Genomic DNA, 24,770 nt, shown 5'->3' on the forward strand with positions numbered 1-24,770 from the left:
TAAAACAAAAATTGATGCATTCTTGATCCTGAAAGTGTAAAATTCTTGTTGACCACGCACAAACACAGTTACACTGTTACGATTTAAAAAGCTCAACTGTTAATATAACTGGCTGAACACATCAATCGTTTCAGTATTTTGCTTTTATGGCTCAAGAATTCACACAATGAAGATAGCGAAGCTTTGGAAACAATCTTTACCTTTCGAAATGTAGACAATCCAGGAGTGTAACTGCCATATAAGGATACAATCCGGCAAGTAACATTAGTTGTGATCCTTTGCAGCCTGAAACCTGATAAATAAGATGTATTACAAGGGGAGCCAACAATAGTCAGCGTGGTTAATATTGAAATAAAATACGAGCAACAAAAATTACAATACAAAATAAATTGAAAACAACACAAACTGAAACCTAAATAAACCACTGAATGCAATGGTCACACGACACATCTCCACGGCCCGGCCAGACTGTCGCATGCGCACACCCTTTCCCCGTGGGGGGCCCCCTGGATTTTTTTTCTCTAAAGCCTGGTTTTTACTAGCGACGCAAGCACTAGCGCAAGCACAAGCGCAAGGATAACAGCTCTTATTTCACCGTGAAAAAAGCTTCGACTCAAGCAAAAGCACAAGCGCATAGCACAAGCACAAGGATCAAAATTTGTCCTTTTTGCGTGACTGCGCTTGTGCTTGGGTCGCTAGTGAAAACCAGGCTTAAATAAACGAACTACAGAAACTTACTTTTGTCACGGTGCCGAGAAAAGGAAACTGACACTGAAAACCACATTGAATCCCTAAGCAAACTGCAGCAAAGGTTAAAGGCGATAAAACATTGGCTCAACTGAAGAAATAACGTCCAAACTTTACAACGAACTTTCAAAAACTGTTCGCACCATGCGAAAAAAAATTAACATACCGTCACACGCTTAGAATACCGCACGCAAAAATACAGTATAACTTTAAACAATGCAATAACACAAAAAGGCGTTAATGATCCTACAACGACTGATACCGCTCTTTTCAAACGTGGCATGTTGAATTATCGCAAAACGGAAACAATAAACAAATCAAATTCAGTTTAAAGCGACTAAAAATCTGATTCTTCAGTAATAATTACTAAGTGGATTCCAGAAAACGAGTTTATTTCTTAAAAAGGCCACAATATTCTCCTGCTCCGGCAGCTCTCGAGCTCCGCGCTTGAATAACTGTGAAAAAATCTGACTGTGAACGGAGTACATTTCTTGTCCGTCGCTTCGTTGAATTGGATTATCAGACTTTTAAAACAAACGGCATTCCGCAAATGGCTTGATCATTTCGAATTCTCCCAATTGCAGATAACGGTTTGACTCCCCATAGCGCAACTTGCCAAGCAGTTTACAGAAACTTGCAATTGGGATGCATTCGCTTTTTTCACGATCCCATAATACATCTTGTTTTATTTAAATAACCCCCCAAAATTTTTGCATAAGCATTGTTTTCATTTTCTCTGGGGACGATTGCACGTCACGGTAAATCCCAAGAGAAATTGAAAACAATGCTTATGCAAAAATTTTGGGGGGTAAACAAGATGTATTATGGGAACGGTGAAAACAGCGAATGGGATAACATGTGCCTAGCTTGTGCCCGGTGAGAAGCGTGGGAAACATGTAAATAGTGGCAAGCACACGAAAACTTAGACTACTTGCAGTCTGTTTTTCTCGAAATTTAGTGAGGGAGTGCGAGGCTTGGCGGGGGTTTAAAATGCGCGAGGAATGATTTGGGCAAGACAAGAGTGCACGCGCGATCGAGGAAAATGGTGGCAACTCAGGGGGGTACTCGAAGTATACATGACGGGGGGGGCGACGTTTTTTTTTGGGTTTGAAAATTTACACGCTCGGTATTTTTTTGGGTCAAGGGATCTGACAGTATTTTGTTAGGTCTTAAAAAATACGCGTATTTTTTGTGTCTTATCTCCAATTCAAGCGAACTTTTCGTTTCGGGTTTTTTGCCAGGCATAATAATGTTTTTTCATTGCCATCAGTGGATCAGAAAAAAATTCATTAACGGACATACCAATTTCATATGCTAATTGACGCAAAATCATGTCAGTATTGAGTATTGAGGTATTTAAGTCTTGTATTTTTTGGGGTTGGAAATTTTGATGCCAGGAATCTTTTTGGGTCTAGATTTCAGGCTTGGGTATTTTGGGGGGTTTGCAATATGAAGCTCCGTCGGACTCCCCCTCCCCCTTCATGTATACTTCGAGTACCCCCCCCCCCCTGGGGGTGGCAAGCGCGCGAAAAATTGTATCCGATGAGAAGCGCGGGGAACTACGCAAAAAAATGTTTGGAAGTGCCACGTGAACCAAATTAAAAGATAGAAAGTTTTCTCAAAAGAGCACTCAGTTTTGCTAAAATCTTTCAAAAAAACGTCTAGCTTTCTTTCTTTCTTTCTTTCTGTTTTATTTTTTCTTCCTTTCATGTAAGCAGCACGAACGGTCGACGTTCACCAGTGATTTGTAAAACTTATTTCTGTAAAACATAGTTAAGGTTTTTCGTGAGATTCTTGATTGTCAGTGAACAAGCAACGGCAAAACTAGAAGGCACCTGTCTTTATCACAGAAATCTTCAATCAATGGTTACTACCACTATCTATTTTTTGACTTTTCGACTTTCGAATCCTTGAATCTTAATAAATTTACATAATAATTATCTTTCATCTTGCTGCTAACACTTCAACAAAGAAATTTCACCTCTGTGGACTGTAATTAAAAGCCTCGTGAAGTCTCCTAATTTCTATAGACCCAGTGTGAAACGGCAAGCGTTTGTAATTAGTCACGAAAACATGGAGTTTGACAACGGCAAATGCTGAGGACATTACATTGATAAAACCACAAGGTACCTAACTTCATTGACTGATTAACTATAAAACCAATGAGCCATACGATAGAGTTTTCTCGACGTTTTGACGAAAGTTCAGTTTGAATTATTTATTGTATGTATTATGTACTGTTGGTCGAGCGCTATATGTATACTAATTAATAACTTTTTACGAAACGCTTCCTCCATGCAATTCCTGTGTTGTGGTGGTCGCTGCTAACAAGATATCTGGATTCATCCTCAGCCGATGCCTTCAGTTGACGAAAACAATTTCTGTCCTAAAAAATGAAACCCGAATAATCGGGAACAAAAGTCTCACAACTGGACGAAGCAAGCGGGAATTACTAATGCCGACATGTAAGTTTTAAGTCACACTGTTTGAGTCTTTATTTAAAACTGATTCTATAAAAAAAAATACAACAAGAAACGTATAGTTTTAATTCACACAAACAGATAGGTGTATTTAAAGGTACTTCTTACATTATAAGTAAGGTTTTAATTTAACAACATTTAAGCTAGTTTTGAAGATTTGCATAGACTAAGTTGATGTCTGCCGCGAATTTAGTGCCCATAGAGCCACAGTAAATTATTTGTCCTTTTTTCGCACTGGCTTGAAAAACTAATTTCCATCCTATTTTATTATACATTGTAATTTTTTAAAAAAGAGGGAAAAGTCGAAGCCAGTATAAACCGTTAAATATTCGAGATAAGTTATATCCTCTCTTGAGAGTATTCATAGCTTGTGTATGTAGTTTTTCAACGTTTGTTGAAATAACAGAATGTTTATTTTTTTTAACAAACTCCCGGCAGAACTAACTTGTGATATGAGTTGGTTTTTCGCTTTAGATATTATACTTTTTCATTAGTTTTCCATTATTTCATCCAAAACAAATTTCTATGTGATCCTTTTGCGCGCATGAAACTCCTTAAATTGTAAATTATTAAAGATTACACAGATGGGGGCTTGCTTGACAGCGGGAATGAAGAGAGACCTCTTTTGTCGAATGACTTTTAAGATGTCTTCAGAAATATAATTATCAGTCGGGTAGGAGTTCCTCCTCCATGTCTTTAGGATGTCGTTCATTTGAAGGCCTTTCTCTTTAGGTGGGTTGTAGGCGCAGTTAATTAATAAAAAGTGACAATTTGAATTGAACTTCTAATTTTAGCATTTTCAATGGTGTTAGATAATTAAATATTTGACCAACATTTGCTATTATTCGTGGATGCCAAATGAAAGTTTGTATTAACATACAAACATGCTGTGAAAACAGTACTTGTAATAATCTTTTTTTTAAGTTACTTGCAGTTAAATGATCCAATATTTGCATGAGTTATAGCGTTCGCTTCACTGTAAGTGAAATAATTATGTAACACAAATTTTACGAATCTTTAAGTGCACCCAACCCCCCAAATCGTTTTTCGCTAAAATAAATCTTAAAATTCGAAGCATATCTGCGAAAATTTTATTTTAGTTTTGGTTATTTTCTCACTTTTTCTTTTTCTTTTCTTTTTATTGAGCAAGACTTTGGCAGGGCATAGAAAATCGGCGATTCAACCAAATCCAATTTTTTTCTCTGACTTTATACTTCTTTATTCTATCATTTAAAGTTTCTAATCATTTTTGCAACGCGGTATTTAGCAAACGAGAAAAAAGAGCAAAATGATTATTTCGTAGTATTTTCGTATCATTTATTAGGAGATCGTCGCCCTAGGACTTGGACCTGTTCGAGAGAATTGGACTGGAAAATTAAATTCTGATGACGAAAATTAAGAATTAAAAACTTTTTCCAAGAAAAGCCAGTATTAGCTCAAGGATCAGTACAAGCAATAGGCATCGTGCCATTTTCATTTAAATGCACGTCTTTTGGCATTTCATGCTCACGATACAGTAAAAACCCGCGTGTAAGAACCTACTTTTTTCAGAGTTTGGCAAAACAGGTTCTTGTATTATGGGGTATTATAGTAGACGTTGTTGATTATCAGAAAATAGTATAAAAACTGGTATGTTCTTCATTTTAAATATTAATTAATGTACCTATGTTGCCGGTTGCCAAAAGTCCAACAATATTCAATTGATCAATGATACAGTAAAAAAAAAATATAAATTAAATAGTTAAACCCCACATATAAAAACCTGTTGGAATTTGTTTGGCTAAACAGGTTCTTATATTCTGGGGTATTAAAAAGGCAAATTTCTGCCAGAAGGTTCTTAAATCCCTAGGTTCTTACACGCGGGTTTTTACTGTAGTTCCTTTTAGCCTGCGAACAGACTCCCCAGTGGTACCTAGACTGCGCGCGCTCGACTCGACTCTACTTTGTTTTTCTCGTTTCTGCACGGGCGCCGAAATGAAGGAGTTGCGTGCGATATTCTGCCAGCTACGCAGTCCGTATTTTTTCCGCTCTATGCTCCACTAGGAAGCCTGTTCACAAGCTATATCTTATGATCTATAAAGCTAAACCTGAACTATCAATTACATTTTGCAGGATTTCTGTGCAAACCATGATAGCAGTGATAATAGGAGTGGTCCTGTTTACAGTAGCGGTCTCACTAGCGGATGAGAAGTGCAAAGGAGGAATGATCAATCAAGAACTTTGTCAAAAAACATGTAACATAAGCAGTTGCTTTTGTGACATGACAGAATCATCTCCCTTCTCCAGCTGTACACAGAAGTGTCATTTTTCCTCTTCTTGCCCTGAAATGGATTGTTCTGGTAAGCCAGGTGCTTTTTCTCTGCAAATAATAAGTGATAATAAGTGTTTATCTGAGGCATCATTTTAACACGTCGAGTTAGAGAGCCAGTTACAGCGAGCAGGCTTCCCCAAGGGACTATTATCTAGGGATAAGAGAAAATAAGGGGACAGAGAGGAACGCTGAGGGTGTTTGCCGGATATGTCAAATTCATTTAAGTTATTTTTAGATATGCGGACGTCCACGAAAGCGTAGTTCCGGTTCTAGTCAAATCAATAAACCGTGCCAGCGTGACGTTTGTTTTATCGGCTAATGGATTTGACAAACCCCAAGGCCTAGACTAGGATAGTACCTCTCTGTCCTTCTTATTTTCTCTTGCTAGGGGCTACCCCTTGCAGTTAAAACAAGACAGGTCCTCCTCTCCTCCTATTAATCCCCGAGTAGAAAGTCTGCTCGTAGGCTGGAATCTAGAAGGCTGAGGTGCAGACCGTCCAAACTGCTCAAATGAGGGAAGAAGGACCGAAACCATATAAGGGGCTATTTTTTTCTCCCTCTTATTTTTAGGCTTATCCCTCGTGGAACTGACGGAAAAGATTGACCTCTCGTTATCTAGCAAAGTAGAAATTCATAGCCACAATTTATTTGTACTTTTTTTTTAGGGAAAAACGCTTGTTCGCAAAAGTGCTTCTTCGGTAGGTGTAACATGAAGTGTGGTTCCAGTCAATTTTGTTCACAGTCGTGTGTATGGAAAGCCAGATGTGGCCAGATCACGTGCTCATCAGCTGTATGCCACCAGGTCTGTGCAAACTGTACAATGGACTGCACCAGGGGGGTGGAGAGGTGCGAGCAGATGTGCCTAGGGGGAGGATGTGACATGAAGTGTTACGCCAAAAGTTGTAAAAGACAATGTTTTAAAGGAGAATGCAATTACATCGGCAGGCCACAGAGTAAGGCATCATTTCTACAAACTGGCATGTCAGTAGTTGTTCTGACTGTTTTCGTATTGTTGAACTCATAGAGAACACGACTCATGCATGGAGAACAGGCATGATTAGAAAGTGTAGACACCGTCCGTATACAGTAACACTAGTACCTACAGTAACACTAGTACCTACAGTAACACTAGTACCTACAAAGGCTAAGAAGCGAGGAGAAGAGCATGGTTCAGTTTTACGGATCTTAAACAGTTTGTTGTGTAGACCATAATATGCTATACAAAGTAGCCAATATTATAAGATCAAGTTCCATGCATAATCTGGTCTGGGTCTGTAAAAGTCGGGTTTCAAATCCTTCCTTATCACGTTTTTTCCTATTTTACGCTTACACAATTTAACGTCATATGTAGAACATAAATTCGACCAAAACCCTAGCAATATATATCAGGTCAGTGAATTGATATCACAGTATATCATGATATTATGACTGGCTACAGTTGCCAATTTAGATACCGTAACACATAAATCCTAAATCGGCCGGATTCATGTTACTTAGAGTGTGGGAGCCGTATTATAAAATGCAGCCCGTAACACATTTATGATAATAACACATTTATATAGCGCCAATGGCACTTTACAATATTAGTTAAAAAAAAAAAACTTTTAAAAAAGTACAGTGTAAATAAAATACAATAGATACAAAGCGGTTTTTGCACTACTTATTAAAAATATAAAAGCTAAAAACCGAATAAAAGACATAAAACGATGCAAATAAAGTAATAAAAATTTAAAATTTAAGAGACTGAACTAAAAGATAGTAATAAAAATGATGTTTAATACTTGTTTACTTGAAGGTGAACTGTTCCAAAGTATTTGATCAGATCTGCAGTAGAAAGCGAGGGAGGACAGGGGGGTCTAAACCTCCCGCCTTCCGTGCCTTTTTACTCCCACCTCCCTTTAGGAATCCTACTTCCCGCCCCCTTTCTCCCCCCCCCCCCCCTGTCCCTCTCCACTAGAAAAAGCCCTTCGTACAAATATAGAACCCATATCTTTCGGCGGTCAACAGAAGTTTTTGATTCACATCTTAATGTAGATAGTGTCCCCAGTTATTGTTTTTAAAGCTAAATACCTCACTGACACTATAATAAAGTATTTCATTCATTCAGCATTTAAGCAGATGTAGTATGAACGAAGATGACAAGTCATTTAGTGTCTTGTAAGTGAGCTAATCACAACGCGCGTACTCTCTCTGAGAAAGGACTAATAAATAAAGACTGGGTATGCGTCTGAACATGATTGGCTAGTTTCTGTCACGGGTAACTCTGTCCCGCTATTTTTAAATTGACTGACACACATTGCAAATCACGTGCATCAGTTGTAGTTCACGTGTCCTACAACAGGCTTATCTTTCATTTCATTTTGAATCTGTCAACAATATCGCGCCATCCCTAAATTTGGTGAGTAAAACCTCTTGAAAAAGGTCTATTTTAAACACGTCTAGGTGCTTCTCGATCGTTTCCAAAGCTAACAATATTCATAGAGACATAATCGAGCTAAAAAATCTAAAAAGTGTGAAACGAGCGAAGGTACTCCAATCACGCTGTGTAAACATCACAATCTGACCTCTGGGTCAAAGAATTTGTTTGAACGTGCTTTGAGAATTGCATTGCAGTTAAAAACTTTTCTGGAAATCATCAAAGATTAAAGCTGCCATCTCAATCGAAATTTTTACGGAGTAAAAGGATTCATTCTGAAAGCACTTTGAAGAAGCTTCGGAAAAGCCTTGGAGAGCAAGTCACCGGAAAACTGCCGGATACTCTGGGTGAATAGCAGTTATCGGTAGGTCTTGGCAATTTTATTCACCCATAGCAAGTACAATCATGTATACAATAAGAAGTTCCCAAAAGATTGTGGTTTTGTTCTCAAGGATGATATGAACGGCCGGTCACGTATAAGGTTATTGTCGGTTGAAAAGCGGTGTGCAAATGTTACAAATCGTCTCGGAAAAAATTTCCAATTTTTTTTAGGTTCAAGGTCTCACAGAATATTCGATCTTCTCACTCTCTTCGTTGTTTCTCATTGCAAAAGTGATTGTGACTGTCTTTTGATTACCATTTTACGACCCTTTCAGTTTCACTCTCAGAGACAAACGCTGAGTGGGGAATTTGTAGATGAAGCCCTATACTTAAGATGTGACCATTCAAACGAATGCTATTGACGAGTAGTAATTTTATGTTGAACTGTTTTTTTTTTCGGTTGTGTACAAAAACTGAAATCAGGAATGTGTACTTTTAGATATTTTCAAGTTTTATAGACGCTTATGGAAGTGAAAGTGTTAAATGTAACACATCCTTCACGCGAATTTTGTTTTCTCGTCTCGTGATGCTTACAGCCCTGCTCACTTTATATGTTCAACAAACGTGAGTGGGGAACGCACGTTAAATTAATTAGAGCTTTGTCCATTCGAGGAAATAGCCAAACAAAGGGTTTTGGTATGCACTACCAGCTGGGACGGCCGACATGAGTTACTTCTCAATTCTAATACCTTACCATGTATGGACGTCACAACGCTAGAGATTTACTTTTTTTTTAAAAAAAAAAATATATATATATAATTATACAAATATCCACTTTCTACCAAATTGATCCTTTTGTCTGAGCTGTTAGAGACCAACGGTTGCTTTGATATTTTTAAACTCCTTGAATGTGCGAATAAAATTCAAAAAATTCTTTGATTGAAACTGAATCTTTCTTTTGTCTTTAGTCATATTTTCTTTTCAACATCGATCGACAACAATTAATTTGTTGTTCTTTCTTTTACTTTTTCAAGGGACGTTTGTAAGTTTCGTTTGAATTTTTTTGTTTTTCAGTTTCGATCTTTGGATTCAAAACTACTACTAGTGTTTTTGAAATTACCTTGAGACCATGGAAACTTCAACCATGACCCCGTCAAAGATTTGTGTACCTCCGGCCAATTTTGGCGAGTTGCTTGAGACCTAAGAAAGTTAAATGTAAAATCTGGCGATGTCAATGCCAAAATTAAATCGGCTTAGCTATGGCTTTTCTGTGGCTTTAAAACCACATTTTCCCACAAGGTTATGTCTGTTCGAACATGGGATATGGCACATCTGATACTCGGCATGTTTTTAAAACACTTGTAAATGACTTGTCAGACTTGTCATTTAATATGGTCATGTTACAGCCCGGCGGCGCATTCCTAGCTTACATAATCCCACACAAAGGTAATTGTTCGTCCTTTTGTACTAATGTGCAAAACAACTGTAAGCTGCAGCCTGAGTCGTGACTCCGAAAGACCGCGGAACTTGTTGAAACCAAAGGTAAATCTTTAAATCATTGATATATCCAGCTTTGTCGAGCAAGTAAGGCATTGTTCGCGTCAACTTTAACGTATTCGATAAAAAATTTAGCCAAGATGTTCGAATGACTCGCCACAAAAGGTCTATTGTCTCCAAAAAAGCGAAACCACAACAATCGCGAACAATGGCCTTAGTTTGATACGCCTACTGTGATTTTACGAGCGGTCTATATCGGCCTAATCTGTGACCTGCATCGAGCTGCATGAACGAGGAATTGCGAAGTTTGAACTACTTTCAATTTTGCATGCAAATCGTGTGTTTTCCCTTGTAGAAACAACAAGAATGACGCATTTTTAGCTGTCCCTTGCGTGTTGGGTTTCAAGAGAGTGATAAGACTTCGCGACGTGTGTTTTACAATTCTGATCTCTTTGGATAAGATGAATAAGATGTGAGCATTTCCTGAACACGATGTTTCGACAAATTTTCCCTGCGGCAGGTTATTTTCGCGTTACGAGGTTACAACTTCGCGTTAATTAGTTTGCTGTGCCATCTCAATAGCTGAAATCTGTTTGCAAAACCTGTTTTGAATTCAAACGAACCTTTTTTTCAAATCACAATACATGTTGCCTAGTTGGGAAGTTTTTGAAGAAAACTGAAATTTCGTGCAGGCCTCCCACGTATTGTTTTGAGAGAGAAAGGCTTAATATCTTCTACACTAAACAGAGACATTTTAACGGAAGGATGATAATTATTTGAAGCCAGAGTAAACTGAAGGTTATCTCAAACGGATCGGAGCTTGCGAAATAAGGGAAGTTTCCCCTCGAGATTTGCAAACCACAAAACAACAACCATAATCTTCCTTCAGAAATCCTTCTCACCAGCAAATTATGCATGCGGTATTTAATATAGACGTTTCCGTAGGCTTGGCAAAGAGGGTACATCCTCTCTTGAATTGTAATAATATATATTTAGGCATTTGAAACAGAATTGAAAAGAAAAGAGTATTCTAGAAGCGGGGTCTTCAGATCTTCCCCGAAACTTGAAACCTCAAGGAAAAATTTTCATTTTCGATTTCGCTATTCATAGTGAGTCCAGCCTGCCCGGCCTTTAACTCTTGAGAAAGGTTTTTAATCATCTTGTTGTTGTGGAACAGGAGAGGCAAGATGCGTGAATTTTTTTATCATTTATTATTTAATTCTTATCTTCTGATTTGACTTTGATCTTCTCTTTGCCTATTCATAACAAATTCAAGCAGACAGATTATGAGAATAACTAAACCAATCAGCTCAGTAAAAACTCCTGATTAAAAAGTAAATTCTTTCAAGGAAATTACACAATATATACGATGAAAAGTAAGGAGAATTTTCAGGCTGAAGACTTCGAGAATTTTCTACCAGCTATCGAATGGTAACTGGATTTAATTACGACATGAAACGTTTTGATCTTCGGCTTGGTTGTCTATCTCGTGCTTATAAGGGGTTATGTGGGCGTACCTTCCGTCAAGAGAGCAGTGGGCTCTGAACGCAATCGCATAAAAACCGATTGGAATTTTTACAGATATATCTTCCTGATTGCAAAAGAATTCCGCATTCCGCCATCTTCGCCAAGGTTATTGGCAAGATCTCCCGGAAGCCATACAAAAATGCTTTCTTCCTGTGTTTATTTAGTTGCAAAAGAGTCTATAGTTGTAGAATTTGTCCAGTGCTTACGTATATGCCGAATAAAAAGCAAGCAGTTTTCGACCGGCAAATAATCCTTTTGATTGTTTTTTTTGACAGCGAACTTTTTAGTAAGTCAAACACTGCAATTCCCCCCCCCCCCCCCCCCAAATTTCGCGAACCAATTTTCGTTTCAAACCTTTGAGGAAGTTCACAAATCGATTGAAGAAGCAAAAATTAAACGAAGTATGATTGTTATTGTACGGCGGAATTGGCTTCCACGTCCATGTTTTAGCCATTTTGACACTCTTCGTTTCATACTGCTACTGACCATGCCAAATTTTACTCTTTCAGTAATAAACGCAAAATATAAATTCTCCTTGCTGACTGGAATACATTTCTTTTATTGCAAGTAATAAGAGTTTGGTAGTACATCAAGACATTATCACCTAGTTAAGATTTGCTTTATTCTGAACGGTTACAATGCATTACGGTGTAGCTAGTGCTCTAGCAAGAGAACTCCAGAATACGTTAACTGCTTTTCCCCTAGAACAATCAATCTACTATGCAATCATTTTTTTATCCTAAAAGTGCGGCTTGCTTATAAGAGGTTCGACTGTTGGCACATTCTAACAAATATTTACTCTTTTTCAGATAATAAAATGCTCAGCATCATCTTCATTCCAGCTGTTTTCCAGTTCCTCTTGACTGCTGAGGCAGGAACAACACCAACCGACAAATGCGACTCGGTTATATCAAACACCTGCTATCAACAGTGCAACAGCACTTCATGTAATTGTGCAGCAAGTGTCGGGAAACAGCACACCGACTGTAACCAAGCCTGTGGGACTACAAAGTGCAAGGAGATCACGTGTTCATCCGGGACTTGTTATCAAAAGTGTCATGACTGCCGCATGGAATGCACCAGTGACGTCGATTATTGTAATCAGCAGTGTTTGTCAGGAGCATGCTCGTTTAAGTGTAGTGCTAAAAAGTGCGTTCAAGAGTGTGGTGGCAAGACGTGCAAGCATTTGCCCTCCGACCACGACGAACCGTTCATACCGCGTCTCTACCTGGTCATTTTAGCAGGACTATTCGCATCAACTACCATTTTGACTTGCCTAGCGCTGGTTATTTCTTGCCGTAAGATGGGATGTAGGAGAAGAAGACCTGCCCCCCTTGTACCACGGGATCTTGGTAGCAGTGTAAGAAGTCTTCCAACAAAGTCATCAATTGTGTAGTACAAGAGAGAACACAGGGTACCCAGGCAAGATTTAAGACACCTGTGTAGCGCCCTGGGGAAGATACAAAAGAAGTTGTCGCAAAATGCTTCATGTAAGCGAAAACAAGAAAAGCAAGAGCTTATTTGCTTTAGAAAGGAGTGCTGGAGCTGTTTCAACTCAAAGAAGAAGTACATTAAAACGTTTTTGTAATATAACACATAGTGAACATTAAGAGTTGATGAATTCGTCATGTCACTCATGTGAGGCGGACATGTACAAAATAAACAACTTCCAAGAAGTATAAATTTTAAAGAGGAGATAAGAAAAATTATTCTGCAAATTGCAGTAATTAACCTGTGATAAAGGCAGCTATAAGAACAATATAAGGTGTGTAGATATTAAGGAAAACAGTACTCGCGTTATATTCGTATTTTATAACGAAATACACCGTTTATTGGAAAAGGAAAAGTTTATTTAAAGGAAGGAAGATCCAGGCCTATTTGCTTCAACATAGTGAAAGCGTAAAACAAACAAAAATAAATAAAACTATTGTGTGTTACTGTTTGGCTACATCAGTTATATCTACTCATAATTTATTACAACTGGAGTTAAAGGAGGTACGTCACGGAAATGTCGCAGATTTTTGGTCTAAACTGTTCTGCCAGTGTAATTAGTGGTAGGCAACTTAACCCATGAAAAACATTATATCCTTGAACAACTTAAGGAAGATATAAGCTTAATTTGCAGTTAGAAATCAAACTACAGCTATAAATATCGATTTTTTTGGAAGACGCGCGGAAACAACTTGAAAAGTTTAGCCTCAATTTTTCAAGTTGTAATCCATTTCCATCCAAGGCATCCGCAGCCAACGACGCTTGTTAACAGTCTTACTGCTCTAATATAGCAATTGTTGATAAAAATAAACTATTCTTTTCATGTTTCCTACGATACAAAAATAAATTTTGGCTGTTCAAAAATCAGTTAAAATCTGTGACAAAGCCCCTTTAATTTTTAGCAGCTGCTAGAACTAAAGGGCTTCAAAACTGGCAAATGCTCAATTTTGAAGAATACTGTACTTGTCGGGATTTCCGGCTAACAAATGTTTCGAATTAGGCGTAGCCGTTCTTTCATCCTATACATCAACAAAACCAAGAACCAAGCTGTTAAAATTGCATGTTATTTGAATAGTGATGAATAGAGAAATGAAAAAGATGGTCGCATCTCTTGATTAAAGAAATTAAGGGGGTGTTTGGGGACCCCTGGGAGTCCCGGTTGATATGTTCGGGGTCTAAACGACCGAGCTCTTCAGTTGGCACTGCTGGGATTGCCTTGACATTCAAGCGCGCGTGCTATTCACATTAGTGTATGTGTTTTTGCTGATAAGAATTAAATGATGTTTTCTTTAGTTGATCCCAAGGTCACTAAATTTAACAATGATGGCTGAGAGCCAGAAAACTAATTGGCGCTTGTGGGAGACGAAAAGAAAACATGACACAATTATGCATGCTTTTAAAGTCTCTAACAAATAACATGGTTGTCTGAAAAGGAAGACCTTTTAAATAGCTGAGTGCTTTACTACAATATAAATAACTTAAAAAAATAAAATAAAATAAAAACATGCATCTCAATTAGCGGGGCCTGAAAGAAGTCATTACGCAGACAGGGAAAAATTCTGATAATTTTTTTTCTGCATGTGGAAACACGGCAAACCTGATTTGACTACCCTGTCAGCTTGCGGAAACATGGCGAAAATTCAAAGTAAACAATAACAAACACAGGCCATTGAAAAATAATAAGAAAAACTCGACCAGGTTGCAAAACAACAGGCCAGTTGGAGTTCTTGCTTTTCTGAGTTTGATGCGAGACGTCCTGTACGAAGGAAGTGTCTATTTCATGAGGCAAGTACTGTTTTATCGACATGTCGTCGATGACGAATTTTACGCAGAACTACAGGCCTGTAGCTCGTTTACAACATTAAATTGGAAGCTACAGCCGAACCTCTTTAATACGGATACCAAAAGAACGGGGTAGAGTGACCGTATTTTGTCCGAGGTATTGCATAGTATGGAGGAAGAGTTTATGTGAATTTTGGTCTCTTTCTGACCATGTGAACAGTCCGTTTCAGGGAGGTGTCCGTTTTATAGAGGTGTCCGAGTATCCGTAATATAAGGAGAGGTTCGACTGTATGTATATTTTCATTGTAATTTGCTGTATGGATAAAGGCCAAAATATTTTGACTGTAGGACGGGTCTTGTCGGTGGGCTCCAAATTAAACCTGATCTGAATCGCACTTTTTTTTTTGTTTTATCTCTGGAAGTCTAACGGCCAGGAGAGAAATTTGTGATAAAACCTCAGTTGCAACATTTCTTTTTCTCACTTATTGCCAGGTGAAAAGTATTGTGCACTGTTAATATGCAAGTATTGATGAGATATGCCTGTCCTTTTTTGGCTGATAACTTAAGCAATAATTATAAGCCGGCTTATAGTAGTTTTCGATTCACTGATTGAAGCCTCCAATGTCAGATTCTGTCAAATGGCTTCACTGATCTCTTTCTTACAGTAAGTACTAACACTACTAAACTGGCAATTGTACAACTTTGTGTTTGCGAGGAACATCCCTAGCAGTATGTCAGTAGCACAAGGAAACAATTTTTGAATTGCCCCAAAAGATCACATAATTGGCGGTTTGAAGACGTTGAGGCTTTCGTCCGGCGATAGGCATATGACTGAATGAACTCCGCTAAGATAACAAATTTGAGGGACTTCGCATCTTCTAAGTCAAAACTTAAAAGTAAGATACATTGGCAATCTTGTGTTTCTTTATATATTTTCCCGTGGGGAGATTCTTCATTGAGTGGCTAATGTTTTAATTTACCTAACTTTATAGATTGATAGGGGAGGGAGAGTCGAGGGAGGCAGACGTTGCTTTCAAACTGTTTCCCTTTTCTCTGCTTTTGTGTATATAGGTGAAGTTATTCGATTGGAAGCAGACTTCAGTTGCATTGAGCTTGTTTCACTTTGTCTACTTGTAGGGAGGATCCTTGAGGAAGACTTTGCTTTGAGATCAAGCCAGCAAGACATCTCCGAGTCATGTAAATGCAAAGTAAGTCATTAATGGTTAAGAACTAAAAATGTGTTGCAACTGACTTTAGAAATTGTAAAATGGGAAGTTTTGGTTAAAGTATTGTAACCTTCAGCAATTATGCAAAACGAAGTCCAGATGAAAATGATTGAGATGTTTTTTTAAGAACACGAGAACTTTACTGAGGATTAGTCAAAATCTTGCAAATATGTATATCACCATGTTACTTCAACTACGGTATTTTTAAACTCAGTTTTCATTTTACGGTTCAGTGTAAGATCTTATAAGTGTTCAGTTATGCTTTTAGTTCTGGAGTTTTAGAAATGGTCGGTAGGTTATTGCATCACTTGGACACACACAAAGGCTTTCAAAGCTACTTAGCTTACGTATTACATATGTTTTTAAGGGTTTCAAAGAAAATTCTTACAACTTCCTGCCCTATTCTGACCTTTTTAAGGCGTTGGCAGTCTTGTCAGCGAAAACAAGGAAGAGAAGTGTCACTTGACATCTTTACTCTTGTCTTCGAACGAAGCCTGCCCCACACCCCCTCCCCGAAGGTACTCCCTTACATAAGCAGCGCTAAGGGGAGTGGTTTTTGAGCCAGTTTGGTCTGAAATAGGACACTATGGACAGCAATTATATAATTAGGTATATTCTTCAATGAAAATCTTATTACAGCACTGAATAGATTATCAAACATTATCAAACAGGATCGACTGGCTCAGTGCTGGGGATGTCTTGATAGCTCTTGATGACTGCCACAAAATTCTTAAGAACTATCACAAAATAAATCTCTAGAAAGCTGTTTAGTGAATTGATATTTTGATCAATACGTCAGCATGCAATTAAAAGGGCTACACAGCAGCTAGCGTGACAGAATAAAGATGGCGTTAGCATAATTTCTTAAAATAAACCGACATTTTAAAATGAAAATATAAATGGAAAGGACACTATCCGTGCGTAGTACAAAAGAGGCGGCGGAATTCGCAAACAACTTTGTTTTTGTAAAAGAAGCAAACAAAGCAGTTTTGTAGCCAGAAAAATAAATTTGTGTTTGCTTTTTTGTCTATGTTTTGTCGTCTACATTGTTATTGAATTGATCAATCTTTTCGAGACATTTGAGAAGAAATGAGTCTGGTATCTTCCTGTATTAAAAATATTTATTTTTGTGTGTTTGAATAAGCCAGCGCCGCCAAAATGTAAATAACAACCGCCGTGAATTTTTAGCCAGTTTTCTTTTTCTACTGTTATTGGAGTCTGTAGAGTTAAAATTCTGTAGTCATAAGCGGCTTCCATGTTGGTGCCATTTTTAATCTCCCGAGTTCGTTTAAACAAGGAAAAATCTCGGGCACCTCCTAGTATCGCTCAAATATTCCCAAGCTTTTTTCTGTGAACGGGGCATCTCCGAGGGTGTCAATGTGGTTTACCGTTAGCCTTAAAACGGCCAAAAATTTAGCCATTAGACGTAAAAATTGGAAAATTTTAACCGTTAGCCGTAAAATATGTTAACCGTATAAAATCGGTCAGTACTTATAAATAAACCAAACTAGTTCACTTCATCGTCCCAAAATGGTCCTAAGACCTAAAGTATGTTTTTCAATAACGGAAATTAATTATTAACCTTTAAAAACAACGGAAATTAATTTTTCACTTGGGTTAAAGGAACACTCTCACCAGTTTCACTTAAAAAAACTCAAGAGCCTTAAGACATGGAAACTACGAATAGTGGTCATTTTTTGTTAAAATTTACCGAAGAGCATTAAAATCTCCGTGACAATGTCCCTTTAACCGTAATGGAAATAATTTAACTGTTAGCCTTAAAAAGGCCAATTTTTTTTCGTTAACCGTGAAAGCCACCACCCCATTGAGACCCTCATCTCCGACCTTGGCCCGCGAGCTCTTGACTGTCCTCATGTTGTTGTTAGTTTAGACTGCTGTCCTTTTGGTATGTTACGACCACAGGTACCTTGAGTGCGAGCTAAATTTTTTCTTGGACCTGGTTGCCGCCGGAGAGATCTGGAAAAAGGGCGCGAATCTATTAATTTCCTCGGTCAGCGATTGGACTTGGTGGCTACAAGCCATGAACCAGGCGCGCACGCTTAAAAAAGGCAATTGCGGTAACAGACTCTAATCTTCTTTTATAAATCCATTTAATTTATAATTGTTATTTCCTAAACGTCAAGACTAAAGAAACTTTATATGATTCATAGACACCTACGCATAGTTTCCCCATCCGAGCAGAAAATATATTGTTTAGAAATACAAACTCACGATTTAGCGTTTTAAATTAACAAAAAAAATCTATATTTGCATGCTGAAGTTGCAGTTCATTTGCATCTGTTTTTATTTCTGCTTGTATATTTTCTTTCCAGACCTAACAGTATACAGACGACAGGCTAAAGTCATGCATACTTGTTTATTATTTATTCTTTATCGTAATACCTCGAAACTTCGGACATAAAAGAGCGAAAACCCGAGACATCGAAACTTTATGTTCAAAATGTAAATCGTCGAGCTTTGCAAGCATTCAGCCATTAAAGAGTTTTTTAATTGCTTGAAATTACAGATATATTTTTTCTTTGCCTGCCCACTCAGTGCCTAAGTTTTCAGCTCGAATTCGAAGAAGCAAGACAATAACCTTTTATTTAGCTTTTCCACCGAGTTAAGTGAATGTTTGGTTTAAATTTTATCCCTGGTTCAATTTTTTAATTTTCCTTTGTTTTTGGGTATGGTAATGCATGATAATGTGTTTAAACAAAGAAAAGTAAAATTTGAACCAAGGATAAAAATTAAACCACAACATGTACATCACTCGTTGTCCAAAAATACATGTATGAGAGCCTCCCTGTTCAAATAGGCTCAAATAGGCTATCTGTAAAGGCTATATATTCTTCAGTGCTGAAGTTCAGCAAGAATCGTGTAAAATAGAGCAATCTTGACCCTTTGCAGAAATTACATGTCCTCAGCGTGAGATTTTAAAAGCACGTTTATAAAAATAAAGACCTCAGATTAATTTTTTTATTCGGTCTAAGAAGGAAGTCTTATCAGCTAAGTCGTATGATGTACACAGAAATCCTACCCCAGTATCACACTCTTTACATGTGCTGTACAGCGCCCACAAAGAAACTGATAGGGGTTATTTTGGAAAAATCCAATTTATAACTGCATTCGTCATTTTACAAGAGCACATAAAAAAGATAATTCTCAAATATTTGTGTAGGCAGATGGTAATCCAAACAAGCTTTCGATACTCAAGTTTCGACAAGTTGCACTGATTTATCTTTTAAAAAACGATTACTTTTGGCGGTTAGCAAATTTTGCTTCCCTTTTTACGTGTTCACTCACTACCTTAGTCATCGAGAAAGCAATATATTTTTAATATATTTACCCGTCATTTTCTTTCTACGCCTTTCTGGTGGTAGGCTGGAAAAGCAGTCAACCAATATACTACTTATACTTTAGGTAGAGATTATTGGGACCTATTGGAATAGCTCCTCCTGCCCCACCCTCAAGTGGCATTAGTCATTGGTCGACTTGCGCGATTTGAACTATTTTAAGGCAACATGGGTTGGAGAGAGAAAGGTGGGAGCATGCATGATAGACAAGCTTTAAACTTAATGATTATAAAATCTAAAATAAGAAACAAAAAGAGAGGAAAAACGTTGACCTTAAAACTTAAGTCATGTCTGCGCTGTGAAAACAACAACAACTTGCTAAGCTCTACAATCCCCTTTAATCTCATCAGTGATCGTTCGTAAACTCTTAGTAAATGTCTTCTTGGTTCTAATATATCGTTTGCGTCTTTCTACGTTGCCAAACCGTCACCTTTTATTAATAGCTTCCTATTTTGTACGAAACAGAATCGACCTTTAAGAAAAAATGATTGAGTTTTTAATGAAATGAGTCTGAATAAGCTGAATTCTAAATTGACCTAGCCGCACATCCACAACTAAGTAATATTACTAACATATTGATAACCGAGGTGGTCTTTCCTATAAGCCTGGTAGTTTCTTGGAGGTCTAATAGCCCTTCCAAAGTGTTATTGCTGTAAAATTTTAATTCTGAAGTGGCTAATAAAATGATGATGATGATGACCTAAAATGGAGTAATCTAGACCTTACTTGATTACTCGCCGTTAGACTTTGTCACGTTGAACATGAAAATTGATCTAATCTTTTATTACCCTCCGTCTAAGAACTAGAAGGAAGTATTATCGACGAAATCTGTAGTTTATTGATTTTAATCCTTAGTTATCATCAGAAAGTTACTACACTGCGTTTGGAACAGTTAATAATATTTTGGGTTTATGTACCTACGTGACAGCAGCCGGCAATCCAAACAGAAAATCAATACTCTTATAGCTCATTAATTAATCGCAATTTAATATCGTTTTGATTTCTGAAGCTGGCAAAACACACGTGTCAGAGGACGAGCTGAACACGTCCCGGCAATATTCTCTACGAGACGCTCATTTTAGCACGACTATCGGGATATAGGAAAACCAGACAAGTCGGGCTGTTAGTCACAACACTTGGAAATTTGTGTTTTATCGATTGGCTCGCGTTACTCTGAAATGTTTTGCTGAAAAATCTCATGAGACCACTGAGCTCAGTGATTGCAATAACCCATCATGATTTTTTTATCAGTTTGTGTGATAGAAGTCTGAAGTTTAAACTTCATAAGTGAAGAAACCATTTCCTGTTTACTTGTTTTATGAGCAGATATCCCGGATGACCATACTATGATAGCCCGGGAGGGGTTACTCCTTTGTGTGACCTTAGCGGGAACGTGCGGCTGGATCCGCGTGTGCTGGTTTCTGTCTGTATCAATTTCACTACTTATAGCCTAAGCGTCCATGGAGTACACCTCTCCCCCCCTCCCCCCCACCCGGGGGGGGGGAGAATGCAAAAGAGACACAAAGAAGACAAAAGTAGTTTTGGAATTCCTTATCTCGGGAAGAACAAAAGCAGAAGTTTCGTTCGTACGTACTAAACCAGTGCCCTGTTTAACTCAGTCAAAAGTGTGTGGGCCTAAAAAAAATCTTGAGTGTTTTTCTAAGGTACAAACAAAGAATTTCAACTTCAGGAAATCGGTTTTACACCTTTTTTAAGTTGAGGTTTACATTGTCGCCCACGTGGCTTGAAAACGAAAATCATTTTCATGATAAATATCACGAATATTTCAAACAAAAATTCGGATTTTTGTGGTAGTTATATCTTTATTTTAACTTTCATTCTTCACTGATAAAAACCGGTTACGTGAAGGTTCTTTCCACCACCTGGTTGAAAGCATTTTAGTTTCGGACTCGTCGAAGCTTCGGAAAGAATCAAGGTCAGTTTCACTTCCTTTTGGAGTTTGTTTGTTCAAGTTCAAAAGTTAAATTTTTTTTAAGTCATAAGACTTGTTTGCAGGATATCTTATTTCCATTTTTCAACAAAGGCGGGACGTGTTGTGGTTTTAAAAATGTTGAATTACACGCAGGAGGTTAAATATTTGGCAAAATAATCCACGAATTTAATATCGCTTTATTTTAAATTGGTCGTCACGTCTTGAAATACAAACATGATCAGCGATACTGCTACAAATAACCTCTCTATAATTGCATTATTTTTTCTCGAAAAAGTGTTTTGGAAATTTGCCTGCGACTATAATATCATGTGGTTGTCTCGAAAAAACCATAGCGTATAAATCAGCGCCTATTTTCAGAAGTTTACTCAAATTTCACTCTGTATGTCGGAAGTGTGTAACAACGCCCATGTCGTGTGAAACAAGTTTAAACTTGTTCAGAGATGTTAAGTTGCTTCAGTTCTACATGAACACACTTAGCCGTGAAGTCATTAGGCTGAGCTTTATGATAATCAAGTCATCTAAGGTAAGTAGTCAGTAAGTAATTCTGCAAGACTCCGCCGAAATATTTCTCATCTGCGACTGCGGCAAAGTTAATTCAAGGTTAATTGTTAAATTGGCTGATTTTAGAATGCTTACGAGCTGAAGGATACACAGCTCGAAAGCAAATACATGTAAGTCGGTAAAAACATGTCATAATTCAATAGCGAGTTTTTTTAACAGGCAGACTTTCCTTCCTCCTTCGACAATCTATCTTTAGTTTTTCAATCTAAGTCTATAACAGTCATCGTAAAACGCCTGACAGCACGGATATGAATTTAGTAGATTGAGGGTGAGTAGAAATTAATAATGCGCACTAAAAGTCCTGAATTATAAAAATGAGTGTAACAACTTCTGTCTTAAGTGCTTTTGATCTGTGATTGCAGTAGAGTACTTCAGTTGAGTAAGACAACCAAAAACCAAATAAAAAATAGTTTCTCTTTAGTTGCACACTTTGGAAGTAAAGAAACGATAAACTTTGATTTCGTTTTGCAATAAACTTAAAAAAACACTTTTGATAAGCATAAGATACTGAGATTAGATTCATTTGACAGAATTAATCCGTCGATCAAAAGATTTAAGAGTAACGTTTGCCATCAAAGGTTAACTATTTCTGCTTCGTCAGCTATAAGTTTCACGACCTTAACAACAGCTAGGCGGAGCGTGATTTTGAAAGGTCTGCATAAGATAGATTAGAGTCAAGTTTTAGGAGTAACATATCAACATCTAAAGATAACTGTTTCCTGTTTGTCGGCTGTAAGGTCTACGTGAGAGGGGGAGGGACAGGAGGATAAATCTTTTTCCTCTCCACGTTTTGAGCAAATTCTCCTTCTTCCCTCCATTTTTTAAACAATTTCTCCCTCTTCCCTACATTTTTGAGCCAATTTCTCCCTCTTCCCTGTGTTTTTGAGCCAATTTCTCCCTCCTCCCTACATTTTCTGAGCCAATTTCTCCCTCCTTTCTATTCTGTTCCTCCCACCATTACCGTGACCTTGATAAAAGCTAGGCGGAGCGCGATTCGGAAAGGACTGCACTTCTCTGTAAGAATTTTCATTCTTGGTGAGCAGGAGATGGATTAGAGTCATTGGTCAGAATTAATCCGCCTATCAGAAGTTTAAAGAGAATCATTTGCCATCGAAGTTAAATCATTTCCTGTTTGTCAGCTCTAAGTTCCATAACCTTGATTATGGGCGGAGTGCGATTTTGAAAGGTCTCCACTCCGCTGTAGGAATTTTCAGCACAAGTCTGTCAAGTCTTACCGTTCGTCATTATTTATTGAACACCTTGTCACTGTTTCAACGTCGTGCATATCAGCAGTCGTATTCTCCTTACTGATTCCCACATATTCCTTTTAATGTTTATTTTTGAGAATTAAGTGGTACAGTGTTTATAAGAAAACGCTGGAAAACTGTACAGCTCAGTGCTATATAAAACGTACAATTAACATTTCTGTTACACTCCACAGAGTTAAAGATGCTTTGTTTTATTGTGGTTATCACGGAATTTCTACTGGCCGCCAAAGTTGAAGCGTCATCAACAGAGAACTGTAACGTTTTAGTATCCAGCACTTGTTTTCAGCAATGCCGTGACACATCATGCAAGTGTGGCGTTACATACGGGGACTCAAAGTACTCTACGTGTAACCAGGCCTGTGACGACTCACACGCACAATGCAAGACACTGCATTGCTCATCCGGGACTTGCTACCAAAAATGTCATAACTGTCACATGGAATGTACTAGTGACGTCGGTTATTGTAGACAGCAGTGTCTATCAGGAGCATGCTCGTTCACGTGTAATGCCAAACGCTGCGTGCAAGAGTGCATTGGAAAGGAATGTGATCAGGTGACTCCTGTCACGTGTCGAACAATTTTCCCGCGTTTTTATCTGGTCATATTGGCGGGACTTTTCGCAGCTACAACCATTTTGTCTTTCCTAGCACTGCTATTGTCTTGCAGAGAAATGGAGTATTGGAATAGACGAGCTACTTACTCAAAGCTTCGAAGTGTTAGTAGTAGTGTTGACAGTCTTTACTCACTGGCAGGAGTTAACGATTTCGTGACAGAAAGCTTCGTGACAGTCAAAACCTCCACTGAGTCATTGTGGAAATTACCAGCTTCATCTTTAAAACGTGACAGTGACAAGCATGGGGCACGAATGGTGCCGTGACAGTCAGATGTTCCATGACATTCAACAGTTTTAGCCGTGACAGTCATAAGTTCGTGACCGTGACAGTCAAAAGTTTCGTGACAGCTAGTCACAAGCTTCGTGACGGTCAGCGTTTCCGTGGCATTCAACTGTTATCGATGTTTAGTTAGCAGTTGCACTGCTAAAAGAAAGAGACGAGGCGTTTCTGCCTTTTAGATGTTCCTTGCAGTAGTTTAAAAAGCCATAACGGTAATATGCCTTGTGCAACTGAGGGTGATATCCTTGTTTCTTGTTGTTTTTTCGGAAGGCTTTGTATATAAACTCAACAAGAGAAAAAAACTGAAATGCAAGGGTGTAGATGGCGCCTGGCGCAAAAGACGAAGGACAAAAAGAACATTGCTAGCTTTCAACTGTTTTGCGAGTGGTTCAAACAATTGCTTTTGACTCCTACATATAAGTTAAACTATTTGACACAATTTTAATGACAAAAACGTCTTGCCCGAAAATCAAAGAATACATTCGTTTTACTTATCAGTTGCCATGCATTCGTTTAAAGTTAGCTCCTACAATTTCATGGTTGACCCATATCCCTGATTTTCTTAATTCTCGCCAGCTATCTGCTTGACAATGTAAGGAGAAATTAGATATTGGTCACTCTTTCCATAGCACGTATCGTGTTATTTATGAAGTCCGCATTCACCACGCCCCCTTAATTATCGTGTATAAAGCCGAGCCAAAGTCAGCCAAGGGTTTGTGCTCCAAACATGCAATAATGTTTTTTATTTCGAACCACAACAAAATAAACACAGCAGGACACACATACAGATGATTAGTTATGGTCACATTTTGGCTCCTTTTTCCAAAAAACGCATACTCTTATCACTATTTTATTATCATATTTGTATGATGTAAGTCACCGAGAGCTGTCTTTATCTTTGGAGATCATACAAAATATCTTCACTTGAGTACAATAAATG

The 24,770-nt window shown here is 38.0% G+C and overlaps 2 protein-coding genes across 8 annotated transcripts in view; both read left to right on the forward strand.

Annotated features, from left to right (window-relative positions):
• LOC144638711 (uncharacterized) overlaps nt 1-7,270 on the forward strand; it is a 28,459-nt gene extending 21,189 nt beyond the window's left edge. The window contains exons 1-4 of one of the 5 annotated variants that reach the window (XM_078497934.1): nt 2,704-2,873; nt 3,080-3,212; nt 5,340-5,566; nt 6,204-7,270. In XM_078497934.1, the coding sequence (XP_078354060.1) occupies nt 3,211-3,212; nt 5,340-5,566; nt 6,204-6,562 (588 nt within the window). In that variant the 5' untranslated portion in view covers nt 2,704-2,873; nt 3,080-3,210 and the 3' untranslated portion in view covers nt 6,563-7,270. The other 4 variants (XM_078497935.1, XR_013567991.1, XM_078497933.1 and 1 more) reach the window with 4 other exon arrangements.
• A 7,042-nt stretch (nt 7,271-14,312) lies between these two features.
• LOC144638710 (uncharacterized) lies at nt 14,313-24,324 on the forward strand. Of its 3 annotated transcripts, none has more exons than XM_078497930.1 (3): nt 14,313-14,579; nt 15,714-15,780; nt 23,111-24,324. In XM_078497930.1, the coding sequence occupies exons 2-3, from the start codon at nt 15,774-15,776 to the stop codon at nt 23,812-23,814; spliced, it is 711 nt and encodes a 236-aa protein (XP_078354056.1). In that variant the 5' UTR covers nt 14,313-14,579; nt 15,714-15,773; the 3' UTR covers nt 23,815-24,324. The 3 variants fall into 3 exon arrangements, 2 of the variants coding, with proteins under 2 accessions (XP_078354056.1, XP_078354058.1); XM_078497932.1 differs by lacking the exon at nt 14,313-14,579 and adding an exon at nt 14,596-15,468 and having other exon boundaries at nt 15,710-15,780; XR_013567990.1 differs by lacking the exons at nt 14,313-14,579; nt 15,714-15,780 and adding an exon at nt 21,082-21,631.
• Nucleotides 24,325-24,770: the final 446 nt, after the last annotated feature.

The sequence above is a fragment of the Oculina patagonica genome, chromosome 14 (genome assembly GCF_052425735.1).
Source record: "Oculina patagonica isolate OP01 chromosome 14, crgOcupat, whole genome shotgun sequence".
In the NCBI taxonomy this organism is placed as follows: domain Eukaryota; kingdom Metazoa; phylum Cnidaria; class Anthozoa; order Scleractinia; family Oculinidae; genus Oculina; species Oculina patagonica.